At 39.4% G+C, this 17949-nt stretch overlaps 2 protein-coding genes across 2 annotated transcripts in view; both read right to left on the reverse strand.

Moving 5' to 3' along the window:
- Nucleotides 1–6399, reverse strand: part of LOC139142937 (ankyrin repeat domain-containing protein 49-like) — a 44227-nt gene extending 37828 nt beyond the window's left edge. The window contains exon 1 of the mRNA XM_070713133.1: nt 6206–6399. Coding sequence (XP_070569234.1) covers nt 6206–6322 — 117 coding nt within the window. The 5' untranslated portion in view covers nt 6323–6399. The remainder of the gene's footprint in view (nt 1–6205) is intronic.
- Nucleotides 1–17949, reverse strand: part of LOC139141602 (transient receptor potential cation channel subfamily A member 1 homolog) — a 151568-nt gene that overhangs the window by 92960 nt on the left and 40659 nt on the right. The window lies entirely within an intron of this gene.

Raw genomic sequence — 17949 nt, forward strand, 5'->3', positions numbered from 1 at the left:
TGTTTTTCGCAAACTTGAAAGAAATCACTCGAAGGATGACACGAGTAAAATTTCAGATCAATCGGTGATCTCTTTCTGGAGAAGAAGATTTTTAAAGATTAAATTGCTATTTTTCGAAAATCCAATATGGCGGCTAAATTACGTGACTGATCCAAATGTCTTTTGCAAACTTGAAAGAGATCACTCTAATAAGACATGTGTAAAATTTCAGCCTAATCAGTGTTTTCTTTCTGGAGAAGAAGATTTTTAAAGATTAAATTGCGATTTTCGCAAAATCCAAGATGGTGGCCAAATCATGTTACCGATCAAAACGCCTTTCGCAAACTTGAAAGAGATCACACCTAAGATGTTACATGTCAAATTTCAGTCGAATCCATGTCTTGGTTCTGGAAAAGAAGATTTTTAAAGATTAAATCACGATTTTCTCAAAATCCAATATGGCGGCCAAACCACGTGACCGATAGAAACGCCTTTCGCAAACTTGAAAGAGAACACTCTAAGGATGACATGAGCAAAATTTCAGCTTAATCGGTGTGTTGGTTCTGGAGAAGAAGATTTTTAAGATTAAAATGGTATTTTTGAAAATGCAATATGGCGGCCAAGGTCACGTGACCGCATGCAATTTTATTTGCCAATTCTTAAGACATTAGGTCATGCTTTCTATATAAAAAATTTCAAACTGACTAGACCCCTAGGTCAGCAGGAAATGCCATTTTTAGGTTTTCGGAAAATCCAATATGGCCGCCCCGTCACATGACCAATCAAAATTTTAAAGATAATATGCACGAGTACCCATAAATAGCTATTAGCACTGCAAGTTTGAGAAGTTTATGTCATGCGGTTTCTGAGATCAAGAGTGACAAAAAAAGGGACAGTAGAAGAAGAAGATGAGGAAGAAGAAGAATATTGAACTCCAGTAAAACCAATAGGGGCCCACGCCGGTAGGCTTGGGCCCCTAATTATATAATTCACTCAAACTAAAGAAAGCAATTATAAAACGCTTAGCAAAGAATTAATTTTAATAAATACCAAGGATTAAGATCCATATCTATCGAATGTATAGTTTTCATGATGTTTGTAAAGAAATTTTAACATAAGTATCGATTACAAAATGACGATATCGAAATTATATCACTACATAATTTTCGAACTTTCTTCCTGTCGCTTTGAATGGTGTCATTTTGACCAAACTTGGCGAATAAAATCCTGACATAATACCATTTAGTTTACACCTTTAATAAAAGGGTGTCACCACGCTACTTTTTACAATATCTCCAGGTGAATGGGTAATATGCGCCATGTAAATGGGAGAGAAATGTTAGTTTTGCGCTCATATTGAATAAAAACCAGCTTCCTGGGGGGGTCAAAATATGACAAGGTTAAAGGTCACATGTATTTCTAAGAGACTGGATCAAAAAATGGGTAAAAGCGCAATTTCAACAATGACAGGTAATGTTAAATACCTGCGCTACAAAATAACCCATTTGCGGCAGGCTGGAGTTAAATCTGCGCAGAAACATTCTAAAGTGTGTGCGCGTCCGAATTCGGCGCCCTTTACCTTAACGCTGTTAGTATTTGTACCATGTGAGTGAGGTCACACAGGTTATGTCAACAGCACAGACCTTCTGAGAATCCACTCATAATGTTGGCTTCCTGTCCGACCTCTTAAATCATTCTGCAGATGATTACAAGTTACCGCGAAAAGCAACCGCACAAATACATGGAAGCCTGGTAACTCGTAATCTCAACGTATAGTGTCAGATGTAGTTTACAAACGATAGTGAAGTCTATAGTCGATGTCACGATCCTTTTGAGCACAACCCATTTCCTAAAATTTACGTTCCCACTGTGGACTCACAATAAAATAGACCCATAGAGGAGAGTTTTGCGATACAAAATAATCCAAAATAATCCATACGTTCCGTTGCTTGAACACATTTTAATATTGAGTAGGAGTAACATATCTGCGTTGGGTCTATTATTTAAACTATTAAGTTATACAACTATTCATGCAAATACTGATGCATAGATTTTTATATTGAGAATGTCAAAGTACTGGACCTAATGTCAGCAGGGTCTAGGACGATGATTAAGCCTCACTGGCAAAGCTGTCAAACTGTTAGCAGGGTAAAATGATTTCTCACCTCTGAAATATAATTTTGTGCACTGTTTAAATTATTTTACCCATTATTACTTATGGGGACAGAGAATACCAGTAACAACCGTGTATATCATCCACAAAGGTCACATTTCATCTTACCATGAAATGGTTTTAAAGATATCTATCTATCTGTTCAATATTAAACGGTACAAGTACATCAGCACTACATTGTCCTTCCGTGTGTCAGGAATGACATTACTGCTCACCGTCTTCCTTTGGGGACTAGCTAGCAAGAGGATGTCGGGATACAGAAACAGAATAATGTCTTCAAAACTCTTCAAAGATAAGACCGTTTATTTATTACAGATGGATGTTACATATTGCCAGGTGTTGTCCCTTCTTCCTCCGTATTCGGAAACATGCATCTTACATAACATGGTTATTTACATGCAAGTGAGATACAAATCTATCATATCGTCCTCTGTACATGAGGATATCATGCGTGACCATACCCTCTTACACTGCAACGTCAATATCATGTTTTGTTCATGATTTCTTGACTTATCGGTCACTACGCGAAAGGTAACAAGTGTGTATTTGTTACTTAAATAGCGAAGTTTACTTCAAAATGAATGACCTCTGTAACAGTAATTTGCAGGACAAAGGTTTAAAGCAGTGAACAAGTTATCAATAATTTAATTTTATCGTGGAAAATGTCCACCCACCTTATCGTTGAACCGCATCGTTTATCTGAATTGTCTTAACTTTGGCCAAAAAATAGTGACCTCCTAAAATCTGCAGCTCACAACCATTTAATTGTAAAGCACACTCCATTGCAAGTTTTCGTCGGTGTAGACGTTAGAAGGTTTATGTTTCGCGTTGTTATTGTACCATTGGTCAAGCGCTAACGTTCACACACCCGGCATTTTTCTTCATAGTTGGTTTTTCGAAACATTTGGCGTCCTTGAAGTTCATCTTACTGTATATATAATGTTCCATTTACAAATGTTTGTGAGTGAAGTCCGCACCACTTTGGGAGATAAACCTATGTAACATTGGCACTAACAACGTCCATATTGAACGTTGGAAACGCGCAAAATTATGTACCCTATTCCGTTTTTCTCAATTTACTAAAGTTGCTACACATAGTGGTCACCAGTGTGATCGCAGCTGTCTCGGGTGGTCAGGCCAACATTACAATATGTTAAAACTATGATGCGTTCCGGTGAATCGACTTGTAGTCTGGGTGTCCCCACACACCATGACCTGACCTTTGTTGGCGACCTGATAGCAAGTAGGAATATATATTGTTTCAAAGCTTACAGTGGACCAACTTAACTCGCCATAACATATTTCAACTCTGCAATGGGAGGATTCATACAGACTGTACAACGCTGTGTAGATTTTAAGAGTTTCAAGTTTAAAACTAAGGGACAGTGTGATCCATTGGCTGATGGTATGCCAATAAGAGCATTTAATATGTGAAATGCGGATGTCGATGATTTGTATACATGAATAAAGACCCAGAACATTTATCTGTCTCTGAAACTTAGAATCGTCAACAAACACTTCACTTTGCAGCTATCACCGTCACCCGTGAATTTACCTCTCTGTCGGAAATCTTAATTTTTATGTTATTATTACGAGCAGAGGTTTTCATGATGCTAAGACAAAGAGGAATGGGAATAAGGAGGGAATCGTTTCATCAGAAATGCAACATTTGTTATCACAAATTAGAACTCAATACCAAAATACAGTGCACAACCTGTTTGGAAAAATCTTAGTGGCATTGATACAGCTCACGAAAAGACAAACTTATACAAACTTGTGTATTGGGAGCTAACCGACGATTGGAATCATGCAATCCTTTAGTGCTGATCCATTGCATTTCACACTTACAGCCGATTGGACAATGCATGAAGACCTTAATAGAACATCTCATTAGCCTAACATATTTAGCAGTTTACTGATAACATTGAATGAACAGTCCCCCATACATTGGCACAGTAGTAAGCTTGTAGGGCGAATAAGTATGGCTATTAACCCAATAAATTCCATTCAGAAGCTGAGGTGCAGGTGTAAATAACGTTAACTCTGCTTCCCGAAGTGTTACTGAAAGTATTAATGCGAGGACATGGAAAAATATCAACACCTTTGTGCTTCATATAAACAGTTAAAGAACCAAGATTTTAGCAGTGTAAATGCCACTATTGCCAAGGCCGTCGTGGCCGAAGGGCGAATTATAATGAGCATGTTTGAGTGGTTCTTAGGTACAAAAACTTGAAATATAAAATGGGCATGTTGACGTGCCTGATGCTATATCTGTGGCCGAGTCTACAGGCCGTGCCAACCAATCGCGTTAGTTTCTGACCATCATTTGCTTGATCATAATATAAATTAATGCAAGGATGAAATATTAAGTAGGTATGGGTAGATAGAGAATATTTAGACTGTGAAAAGTATATCAAAGTTCCTCAGAAAGTTTCTCGCTCTAATCAGAGTGATGGAAATCAGTAAGGACAAGACATATCATATGGGTAAATCTAGGATTAATAATTGACGAAGATAACGCGGAGAAATATTCGTCGCTTTGTAAAGAGTACACGATAATTAATTTGAGACTCAGTTACAAATAAGTAAAGTCAGTGACAGGTATCCATGCTTCCACATTGAGGTGTGTTCCGGTCACTATGATAACATTAGACACTCTCTGCTGTACGTGTGATTTAAACTAGAGCGGGTCACTACTGCGCGCCCTCTCAACCGGTTTACGCTGATCCCTGATATCAGATACTCTTCGCCCTAAATACGAGTATTTCTGTTTTATCAGTAAGACTCCATTCTATTTGTGGTTTCTAACGTGTGTCGTGTCCCTATCTTCATGTGCGATCAGCTAGTTAGGCCAATTTAGTACCTCAACCTCAAAAGGTTAATGTTTCACAAACAAGAGATAGCCTTTTTATCTTCTTTAGCTTTGAACACTTTAACAAACTTTCAAAAAAGAACAGAGGATAAAAATCACATAAACAGTCAATATAAGCAAGCGCGAAGAGTCAGGGTTTGAAATGAAACCTGTTGTCAACAAAATGTGGTGATGAGCGACAACATGATCAACTTGCATGCAGGTGGTGCGTAGTCTACTTCACAGTGACCCTAAATCTAGGACGCACGGATCTCACGGTAAAACACTTATATATCGGCGGGAGTGTCTATCGACAGGCGCCTGTCAATAGACAGAATCCGGCTTTTCACAGTCATACTTATATTATAGTGAGCACGATGTGCCAACGTCGTTAAATATTTACAAACGATAGACGCCTGTCAATAGACAGGATCCGCTACTGACAGTCATACTTACATATTTTAGTGAGCACGATGTGCGAATGTCGTTAAACATTTGGGGAAGAAATATATAAAATCACTGATAAAATAACTTTATTTTATGATTTGGAATCGGTCTGCACAACAGCATGCTAATGAGCCTACTTCTTCAAAGGTTTTTAAGTTAGCCTTTAGTTTTATTTTTTATGTACTTTTGGGGTGATTTAAGGTTACTAGATGAGTTGATGTGCAAAGTGTTGTTTTTGTTGATTTTCAATTTTTGATTGTATATTTTTCTTTTGGTTGTTAACTTTTCTCATTTTACTTGCATATTTTATATTTTTAAATAGTAGTGTAATTTTATAGCGTCTTTGATCACTTGTTATCACAGTGGGTATAGATGCTTTATTTATTATTATTATTATTATTATTATTATTATTATCATTATTATAATTATTATGAAAGATTCGTGTATTAGACTTGCCAGAACCTATCGCTCACGCTTTGCATGAGATAACGCATTTCATATAAAAAGTTTCCTTATAGAAAACTTAGTCTATTTTATGGTTTTATTCATTAGATTCATATTCAGCAACAAAGTAAAATCATTTAAGAAAATGTTACACATCTTATGCGAGGATATAACATAAGACACTATATCATGACATGATGCAAAGGAGAATCCTCTTTTCACAACAGCAATTTGTACACTGCCTTGCACTTCATAGAATAAGGTTAACTGTCTGTGCATACTAATACTGTAGAATTTCCTCCGAACTTACCGCTTGCAATATCTGTTGTCGAATTGAGGCTGCCACTGGATTCCCTTCATATGCATAGTCGTCGCCAGAACTCCCCTCAGTCTCATCGCCGAGAGATGTTGAGGACATTCTAGCCATTTTAGATGGCCTACTTCTTGCAAATATTTGTTTCGCCAGGTATAATACAACAAACTGTTATACCTTCATAAGTGAACAGGTTGATTGCCTCTGATATAGTGTTTAACGCTGTTAGTATACGTACCATGTGAGTGAGGTTACTCAGGTCATGTCAACAGCACAGAACTTTTGAGAATCTACTCATAATGTTGGCTTCCTGTCCGACCTCTTAAATCATTCTACAGATGATAACAAGTTACAGCGAAAAGCAACTGCACAAAAACGTGGGAACCTACATATGTTGTATACTCACAATCTCATAAATATAAACTGTCACATTACAAAATTTTGTGGAAGTCTATGTTTCATCTCAAGACCCTGTTAAACTCTACATATTTCCTAAAATGTGTTCAGTGCTCTCTACCGACTCACAATAAAATAGACTAAAACGAAAAGAGCTTTGACGAACATTCCAAAACATGCATAAGGGAGCGTTCAGTTATTATGGCCGGGGTTGGGCCGGCAAATTCTTCCTGCGCATCAGTCAAAATAAGTGAACCCCCCTACCCATTGCACAAAAAAATTGGTGACCCCCCCCCCTTTTAAGATGACAAAAATGTCATGACCCCCCCCCCTATTGCTTGAGTAAAGCTGTACACACAAACACTGCTGGAGGGTTGGGGGGCAATAGAATAAAAAAAAGATTCTCAGATTTTTGGAAGCCCCCTTACAAACTAACGTGTTAATGTTTAAATTTCCCCTTCTAACTTGCTATAATTTGAAATTACCCCTAAAAGGGATTGGACAGAAATTACAGGTGGATTGCAATATTTTTGCGCAAGCGTGTGTGTACAAAATTTTGATATTTGGATGTAATTGATAATCAGCTGTTGATAATGTTGATTTACTATACAAGGTAGTCTATGAGAAAACTATGTAATACTTTTTCAATACAAAACTATATCTATGCATTTATAGATATTTGATAATTGACATAAATGTACTTAGGTTGTTACCACCGGTATGTGGACAAAAAATTTGACTTTAGATTTTCACCAAAGATGTTCATCCACTATACATGGGAGTCTATGATAAAATTGTGAATAATTTTTTTCCAATGAAAAACTTGCTATACTTGTGCATATACAGACGTTGAATAATTAACATAATTGTACTTGATTACAATGTGATGGTTAAAGGTGCATATATGTGTTATGTGTATAAGAAATCTGATTTTGGAATTTCACTGAAAATGTTCATCCACTGTACATGGGAGTCTATGAGGAAACTATGAATAATTTTTTTCCAATACAAAAATAGGTGAATCTGTGTATTTATTTACTCTCGATTATTAATATCAATGTACTTGATTAGACTAGGGTGGTAACAAATGGATGTGTTCGCCAGAAATTGGATTTTGGAATTTCACCGAAATGTAGATTCACTGTACATTGGAGTCTAGGAGGAAACTATGAATAATTTTTTCCAATACAAAAATAGGTAAATCTGTGTATTTATGTACTCTTGATTATTAATATTAATGCACTTGATTAGACTAGGGTGGTTACAAATGGATATGTGTATAAGAAATCTGATTTTGGAATTTCATTGAAAATGTTCATCCACTGTACATGGGAGTCTATGAGGAAACTATGAATAATTTTTTTCCAATACAAAACTATCTAAATCTGTGTATTTATAGACATTTGATAATTCATTTTGAAGTACTTAGTTAGACTTGGATGGTTAAAGGTTCACATGGTTGCAAGAAACTGGATTTTGGAATTTCACCAAAATGTTGATTCACTATACATTTAGGTCTGTGAGAAAACTATGAATAATTTTTTACAATGCTAAACTAAATTAATTTGTGCTTTTATAGATGTTTGACAATGAATACTTTATACAAATGTACTTGATTCAAATAGGACATTTGAATGTTCAGATGTTGACAACAATATGATATTGGAATTTCACCTAAAAGCATAATTTCACTTTTCATGGTACTAGTAATCTACAGGTAACTGTTAAATAATTTTCCTGACAAAACTTGCTATATCTCTAATATGTAAGTAATAGGAATTGTTCATTGCCCTCAGTGAGCTCAATTTACAGTAAGACAAGCCTCAGAATTGCCAAGGCAAGATGTTCATGTGACAGATAATTATACTTTTGTTCAGATATACAGTTAAATGACTTCAGAGAACGAAATCATGCAGCGAATCATTTTTATCTCCCAGAATATTTCTGAACACTGAAACTGCTTTTTGACGGGACGGATACTTATGAAAATTAAGTGACCCCCCTCTGAGCTGTTTGAAAAATACATGACCCCCCCCCCTTTGCAGTTTTCAAATTTAAGGTGACCCCCCTGGATTTTGCCGGCCCATCCCCGGCCGTAATAACTGAACGCTCCTAACTCGGATACGTTCATTGCTTGAACACATTCTTGTATTTTGGAGAGTTACTTTAATGCGTTGGATTTGTTGTGCAAGCTATCAGTTTATACATTTATTTATGCAAATACTGAACATAGATTTCCTATCTTGAGAGTGGTTTACCTAAATGATCCAGGGGTGGGGCGGGGGTAGGGTGTCTTGGTCTCAGCACAGGTTTTTTTTTTGCTCTTGTTTATTTAATTTTATTAGGTTTGACAATGATATGTATTGCTAATAAGATTATACTACCGATCTCCGGTGTCTTGGTCTTATCTTATCACTGGTATGCTTGTTTTGTAAAGATTTCTTTTTCTAATTCACTGTTTCATCAATGTGTCCTTTGACAATCTTATGCGAAGTTTTATCACTTTGTTGCGTCTATTATCCGATGCATGTGATTGCCTTATGCGCCGAAGCAAGCAAGGGTAAATTACTAATCTGTTGACGCTGTCACCAGATTATAACCGGATTAACTTCGTCAACACACGAAGGCACAAGGAAGAGTATAAGTGGCGTTCTCACTGCAACGTTTACGCTGGCCCTGCACCGCCCCCTAATCTAAGTCCGACTTAAAAAATATGTGGGAACAGTTCCCAACGCCCCTGGGCCGGCGTTAATTTAGGACGGAGTCGAGGGGTGAACCTGAGTCCGAGCTTGGACTTTATAACTTTCGCATTCGCAGTGCGTGTGAACGCATCGAAAATTAGCGACGCCGAAAAAACGCGCCCTCACGGCAACTTTTCGGCATATTTTTGAGGTAAACTATGGCTTTTGTTCAGTTGTTGTTCCGTTAAACCATGGCAGGCGTGTCCTACGTACGGAGCCGGACGTGGTAATAATTGGTCCGAAGAGGAAGTATAGCTTTTGCTTGCTTAAAGAGAGAAGAAATTGATGGACGGGCACTTCCTGAGACTATACAGTTTATTTAACAGTTGCAGGCAAAGCAGAAGGGAAGCCCCTGGCTTCTCCAATCTAAAAGCTGTACGGGCATGTGCTCCCGTAATGGGTCCCTTTTTTACAAAAAAATCCCTAAAACATGGATCGATTTCCTCCTTAAAACCGTAAACATTGGTTGATAACAAAGCAGAGGTCCTGTTCTTCAGGAAATCCTTCACATATAACAGAATAAAGATGAATATTTCCAGAATTGGACAAGCAAAATCCCTAACATGAGTCGTACTTTCAGGAGTATTCATGGTAGATTGATTTTTCAAGTCGAGTGGCACAAAACTCCAATGAAAAAGGTACTCCCCGGGAGGCTGTCAAGGTACTATAGAGAAACCCAAAGTACTCCCCCAGGAGGCTGCCAAGGGACTATAGAGAAACCAAATGTACCCCCCCTAGGAGGCTGTCAAGGGACTATAGAGAAACCCAGAAGTACTCCCCCCAGGAGGCTGTCAAGGGAATATAGAGAAACCCAAAATTACTCCCCCAGGAGGCTGTCAAGGGACCTATACAGAAACCAAAAGTACTACCCCGGGGGCAGTCAAGGGACTATAGAGAAGCCCAAAAGTTCCCCGCGAGGCTGTCAAGGGACTATAGAGAAACCCAAAAGTACTCCCCCAGGAGGCTGCGAGGGACTATAGAGAAACCCAAAAGTACTCCCCTAGGAGGCTGTCAAGGGACTATAGAGAAACCCAAAAGTACTCCCCCAGGAGGCTGTCAAGGGAATATAGAGAAACCCAAAAGTACTACCCCGGGGGCAGTCAAGGGACTATAGAGAAGCCCAAAAGTTCCCCCGCGAGGCTGTCAAGGGACTATAGAGAACCCAAAAGTACTCCCCCAGGAGGCTCCCAGGGGACTATAGAGAAACCCAAAGTACTCCCCCAGGAGGCTGCCAAGGGACTATAGAGAACCCAAAAGTACTCCCCCTAGGAGGCTGTCAAGGGACTATAGAGAAACCCAAAAGTACTCCCCCAGGAGGCTGTCAAGGGACTATACAGAAACCCAAAAGTACTACCCCGGGGGCAGTCAGGGACTATAGAGAAGCCCAAAAGTTCCCCCGGGATGCTGTCAAGGGACCGTAGAGAAACCCAAAGTATCCCCTGGGAGGCTGTCAGGGACTACTGAAAAACCCAAAAGTACTCCCCCCCGGGAGGCTGTCAAGGGACTATAGAGAAACCCTGAGCAGTGTCACCGAAAAGTGAAAACCATGAAGCCAAATGTCAAAGATATAATCGACAACAATAAGAATGGCAGTTTGGGAAGGAAGACTATGCCATTCTTTGATGAACTATGTGAAATCTTTGGCGATGAACCCGTGATCCATAAGCCAGTTTTCGTTGTTGCATAATGCCAACATAACCGTAGAGGTTGTTTAGGTCGGTGTCAGTTTCTAAACAAAGACCTAAACTTCAAGCGTTAGACGTACAGAGTTTCCTCGGGGTAATCCCCTGTTGTTGCAAAGCGTCAACAAAGACCCTGCACCGCCAAAGAAACTGATAGTGAGAACATAGTCGCGGTTACACGTGTATTTTTAAACCTGAGGTGATCGGATTAGTCGCTTTAAAATATTCCTTATCAGCGATCTCACGTTTACACGTCAATCAACAAGCTATAAATTTAGTTCGGCTCAAGCATCCTCAGCGGTATTCACTGGACCTTGGCCTGCACTGGACCGGAGAACAATTGCTAGCTGGCAATGGCGGGCACAAACATCAGACAGCTGCTGTCTACGAAGCCGTGCGTACGATGCAATGTGTTTCCCGACGTTTTACGGCCTCCCACCACATGTGGTGGGAGGTCTTACAATGTAGGGAACACACATCATGGTATGCAGGACTACTGTCTATGCTCTTTTTGATTCAACACGGGGAGGGACCTGTTTCAATCAATTGATCGAGACGCCATCTGTGAAGAAATCCATTACAGAAAGTAGAGAATTTTGATCGCCTCACTCCGCCTGATGTCAAGATCCATTCCGTTTTAAGATCGTGTCGCCGTCGAAGAAAACGAGCAAGTTTATGTTTCCTTTTTCTGTGTCTGATCACGAATCCAATCCCTGAACTGCACCCGTGTATTGATCGATATGGACAAACACAAAAAACAAACACTATCGTACTCATTAAAATAAACTTCCCTACACCTATTCTAAACGAAAAACACAGTCGTTACACTAACAATTGAATAGTAATGTGGGGATCCTATTTCACACACATATTGTGGTAATCATCGCAAGCCCGGAGACAGGGTATAGTTCGGCGTTTAGTTGTGCCCTGGTCACATGTGTGAATAAGCCATGTTTATTAAAGAGCACCGAACTTGGACCACCCTTTCACAACCGAATTAATTTAGTTCTTTGTTAGTTCGGTCACAGACAAATAGAAACACAGACTGGCAATGCGGCAAGGCTTTGTTCTATGGTCATCTCGGTAGACTATGGCCTTTTTCATATTAAAATGAGCTTCACAGGTGTTAGATTTTTTTGAGACTTTGTTTGTGGTTGATAATTGCACGAGATTATGCAAAAAGTACGACGAGATGGCATCGTGCTGCCAGTCGCGTAGCAACCATACTTACTTTGTGAGCTCTCAGGGCAGAAACACTGCTTCACGCCAATCAAAACATAACACGCCAGCAGTTTCATAAACACGTCCTTCAATGACCGACTTTTAATAGACGATATGACTGACCGTAAACCATTGAGTAAAACCAGAGAGTATCTTTAGAAGATTTTCAAATTTGGTTGAAATGCAGTCATTGTATATTCATAAAAATGTGAGAGGAATTTTTAAAATGGTAAAACTCACTTTCCCGAAGCTAAAACTTTCCCGTTTTCGCCAGCACGCCGATTCCGCCCAGCACCACATGACAACAACAACACAAACTTTGCCGAACATACTTTCGCTTAAAAATTGGCGAAAATCCGGAAACTACCGAAGGGTGCATGGTCGGCACTCTTCGGAAAAGCGAGGCGAGAGCTACCTGAGGCGAGGCGAACATGGATGGGTTACGTAACCGCTTCACGCCTTGAACAATACCCGTTGCAAGTCTGGGTCTATTTGTCTGTGGTTTGGTGGTGTGTCTGGTCTCATGGTCAAACTGACACAGGTTTAAATTTATTAATCCAGTGTCAGCTCCGGAGTAAACACAACACGTGTAAACCCCACATTATAACAACCTCTCTGAGTACGCATACTTCTATTGTGGTGAGTAAGACTCCATTCAATCTATGGTTTGCATTGTCTCTCTCAACGCTTGTGTCTATCTTGATTAGCGGTCAGCTAAGAAAGGCCAATTTTACCATCTCAATCTCATAAGGTAAATGTTTCACAAACAAGTCGCAACACGATTGGAACTAATTTGGGATAATTGGATCTTCAAATTTTCAATTTTCTCAAAAATATTAGGTTTCCTATGGCTGAATATAACAATATTACAAATTACTCGTAAAAAACAAGTGTATAACTTAAAAAGAAAAGGAGATGCTCTTACATTTGCAGGTGAAACAGACATTACTACACTATCCAATTATCTCAAATTAGTTCAATCGTGTTAAGCTTAAACGGTAGGCTTTTAAACAGCTTTCTCTTTGAACAAATTGATGAATTAGACACAACATTCACAAAGGAGAACAGAGAATAAATATCATAAATGGTCATTGTAGACAAGCACGAATACAAGAGCCAGGGATTCAAATGAAAACTGTAGTTAGCATCTCTACTTCACAGTGACGGGCGTCTAGGGGCTCGCCTGATAATATTATTATGGGAGTGTTTATTGAGAGGCACTTGTCAATAAACAAATCTAATATTGACAAGCACACTCATCTATTGTAGTGAGTGCGAGTGCAGATTTACAAACGATAAAATAACTTTTCATTTTGAGCGGGATGTTAATATTTGCTTCGTTATGACAAATATATGTATTTGTTTACTTTGTAGCTCAGTAAAGCTACCCTTTCACTCCCTAAGTTGTTCATTTAATGCCGTACGCAGCTCCTGATGTAATGATCATGAGAAATAAGACTAGGCTCAAGTCGGTGGATCATTTAAAATAAAATCATTTGCACCAATTTCTCTTGTGTCTCTCCTATTTCATACAAACATATTTGAAGTTCGGCAGCCCATGTCAGGTTTTCCGACCGATCGAACAAGTGTGACCTTTGAGTCCGCGCAGTAGTGAGTTATATCCCTATAGGGGACAGTTTACTTGTCCGTCCCCAGGGATGGGGCGGGGTAGAAGTGTCTTGATCTCTGTACAGTTTTCTTATTGCTATTGTTTATTTTATTTTAATATCTTTGACTATGATATATATTACCAAGAACGATTTCTATTTCTAACCTTGAGTATAGGTCTTACGTTAGTACTAGTTTTGTAAGGATTTCTCCTTTAAGGGAGGGAGGTCATTGGAACTGCGCGTGTGCGACTTCTTGTTTACAAACAATGTATTTCGTGCATGATATCTAGATGCATCACGTCAACATAGCTTCAACAATTACATTTTACGATATTCATTGTTAACAAACATGTTTGAATTTTCACCAATCGCCAACGTACGCTGGATACAATGTTTTCATCGGTCGCATGGGTCCCTACCTTTGAGCAGAGTTCCAACGACCCTCCTCCCTTTACTGTTTCATTGTCCTTTGACAATCTTACGCGAAGATACCAGGTTGCGTTTATTATCGATCTGATGAGTTTGATTGCCTATTGCGCCAAAGCAGCAAGGGTAAATTACTAATCTGCGGACGCTTTGATTATCACCGGATTAGGCCAAAGAAAACAAAATGTGCTGTTCCGATGACCGGACCTACCCTATTTTTTGCCTGCCAACCCTTAACTTTTAAGAGCTACGTAAACATGGAAGTAAAAAAAACCCGTAATCACGTGTTCGTTACTTGGCATTTGATTTTGCTGGAACGAGGACGTCTTTATGTTTTTATTCCTTTTATAGATGTATGATACGTTTTTCCGGAAATGTGTGGCGAATGTTTGATCGCACTGAACCCTTGAAAAGTGCATATTTAAAATAAAAATACTTAGGAAAAAAATCCCTGCGACTTACCTACCCTATTTTTGAAAACCATGTTATTGAAACAGCACAATTTATCCCCGTTATATCTTTGCTGGTGCGTTCGTTATTTACTTTCATAAATAATTTGATGCGTATAATAATTCACTTTTTGCGCAGCGTTCATTTTCAGATGCTGATTCGTATTTTTTCAGCACAGTATAGGTTTTATGGTAAACATTACACTTCATTACATGGCTTTTATATCGAACGTCACGCGCTCTAGGATTCAATGGTAACTTGTTGATGACGTAGCTGGCCGTATAGGCATCATTTGAACTATGTTCGGGATTTATAAATTATAAAATTACACGTTGTACATAAGAAATACAGTTTTTAATAAAATATGCGACAAATATAGATAAACCTCATTCGATGATGAAGATCGTTCTATTTTTTCATCGGACTTTCGACTGACACGGAAATAAAGCATTTGATTTTCATTTGTATGTCAACCAAAATATTTGGAGGGAAAAGTAAGAGAGGCATGTAATAAATATAATAAAGCCCAAACAAGGGACGATGTACCCTCGAAGTAGGGGATAATATGCCAGCCAACCGACGTTAGAAGAGCAAATGGTTACCTACCCGCGGATACCTAGTCCCATTTGGGCTACAGTATAATACATTGTTTGCACTATCATGCATTTGGAGTCGGAAAGCGTTTGCCTGGTATCGTATAACGTTTCCGTGGTATCAGAAAGCGGATCAGAAAGCACGACCACGCATGAGAATAGTTGCATGGTATTAGAAAGCGTTTATATCACATGAGAAAACAATAATGATCATACATCAGAATATGGGGTGCTAATTTTGGCACGGATTACTAGTATTAGCATTTTAAGGTAGTATGCGCCTCGAAAGTGAAAAGACCTTTCCTGAATGAAACTTTCAATCATTCCCTTACCAAATGAACAATAAAAATCGGGGTCGCCCCGCAAACTTTGGAACTAGCGCAACAAATTACTGGACATTTTGCGATATTTGAAATTGAAAATGGCCCCATTCCTGTGTTAACTCTATGGGGCTAAATTAAATTTTGGATTTTGAAAAACTCAGCCGGTGAAAAATTTTCTTTCTCGAAGAGTTTTAAAATGCACCCTAGCATGTGGTGGATCAGGAAAGAATTGTAGAAAGATTTAGCACATGACAAAGACAGTCATTTGCCAAAAATATTAACAGTTAGGTTCCTTTAACAGTCGAGCGCTTCTACGCAGAGGGAACAATCGACAGAATAGGACGTCAACGAGCGATGGTTTTAGAACAACGTCGCTCCTCTTACAAAGAATATTCCCTTGAATGAAGCAGTAGTTTGCACACGAAATGAGATGATAGGGTGACTTCGCAACAGGGAAGGAGTGAGCGAAATGTCAAGCGCTAACATAGCGGATGACCCGACACAAGAAGCGCAAAAAGTTGAAGTTGGTGAGGTGAAACTTCAAGCCCTGATAGTGAGTGCGGTCTGAAACAGGGGCCTGGCGATGATGTTATTGGAAAAGATGTGAGCAAGGAAGGGACAGGGCCAAAGTGAGGCCACGTCGCTCAAGAGCCCTTTGAACAGTCTTTTAAGCCATGACGAACAAAATAACCATCAAGAGTTACCGAGCAGCGAGGTGGTACACCGATCGAAAGTAAACAAAATGTTGCGACGGAGACCGACAACCCATGATCGCTGGACCAATGCGCCGACAAGCGATTTAACCGACGGCGGGCGATCATGGATGGCGTGTTTTGCATCTTTTGTCATATGCACCTTAAATCTGGGCATTCACATTCGTTCGGGGTGTTTTTTGTTGCTCTTTGGACCAGTTTGAGAACAGTGGCGCTGAAACAGGTAATTACAGCCATGTAACCCTAGAGGTTATCCACAGAATGGATGGATTTGCTATGAATGTGAATATGGGTATATTTTTGGTTTGGTAGTTTATTTAGAAGTTGATGGTGGATGGATAGGGGAGAAGTACAAAGCAGGTGTTGAAGGTCACCTGTTCCAATTTTGCCACAGTTACTATGGAAAGAGAAAATCTAACCAATCACAGATTTTAAGTGGGTGGCCGCTTTTGAAAAACAGCGCCCTCACATGGGCATTTTGAATACCAAGGAACGTCCCTTTGACCATATATGGGCATATTTAGATTACAGATGACTGTATACTTTTAAGGTGGCAGGCTCCTCGAAAACAATTGTCGCTCAAACTTTCTCCAACTTGGAAACTTTCAACCATGCTCATAACCAAGAAAGAATATCGGCCAGCGTGCAAACGATGGTCTTAAATACATAGTATTTACTATCGCTTGAAGGTCAAAATGGACACTATCGTTGCGTTGACTGTAAGGAGAAAAATGATATATGGAGCAAATAAAATCGGGTGGCACTATTGTTAGGGTAGAAAGGCGCCTCGAGAACAGTTTCCCAGATGTTCGATGTTTTATAATTCTTTTCTGGTCTGTTTCGTGTCATTTATGCAACTGCAACATGGCAGATGTTTTTTTCGTATTTGGTCCGAAGGGACAACTTTTTATTCCGTGTGAAAGCTTTCGTTACTTATGAAATAGTGGTGCGTGTATTTCCTAGGCAGTATTTGATTGAGAAACTGAAAATCTATCGATAGTTGCTTGATAATTATACTCGTGATATTCCGCATCACTATCGAATTACACGTACACTCTGAACGGGAACAGACGCATGTGAGTGATACTTGACGTATTCGATTAATCAAATATGCCTGACCTTTTTTCTACGTTTTGAAAATGTGAAAATATGTCATTTCTGATACTGAGATACAAAATCAGCTCAAAAGTTCGCCCTATGGGTAAAATTAATTCGTATATCAATGTCTTTTTTCCAGCTTGGGTCGGATCGCTATCATATGGAATATCACTCGGTTTTTCTCCGATGGCAACTTACGCCAGTGCACGGTTCGGTCACAGGGCAGTCGCTGCCACAGGCGGCGCACTATGCTCGGTGGGACTTCTCTTCTCGTCGTTTGTGCCGAATCTTGGAGTGCTTTTCCTGACCTACAGCGTCATGTTCGGCATCGGGCACAAGTTTTATCTACACCATCGCAATCATATCCAACAGCCAGTACTTCTCAAAGCACCGTTGCCTGGCAACGGGCATCATCTCGTCCGGCGGGAGCTTTCGGCACCTTTGTGATGATCTCTAAATATCTCGTTTCCACATAAGGATGCAGGAGG

The sequence above is a fragment of the Ptychodera flava genome, chromosome 10 (assembly GCF_041260155.1).
Source record: "Ptychodera flava strain L36383 chromosome 10, AS_Pfla_20210202, whole genome shotgun sequence".
In the NCBI taxonomy this organism is placed as follows: domain Eukaryota; kingdom Metazoa; phylum Hemichordata; class Enteropneusta; family Ptychoderidae; genus Ptychodera; species Ptychodera flava.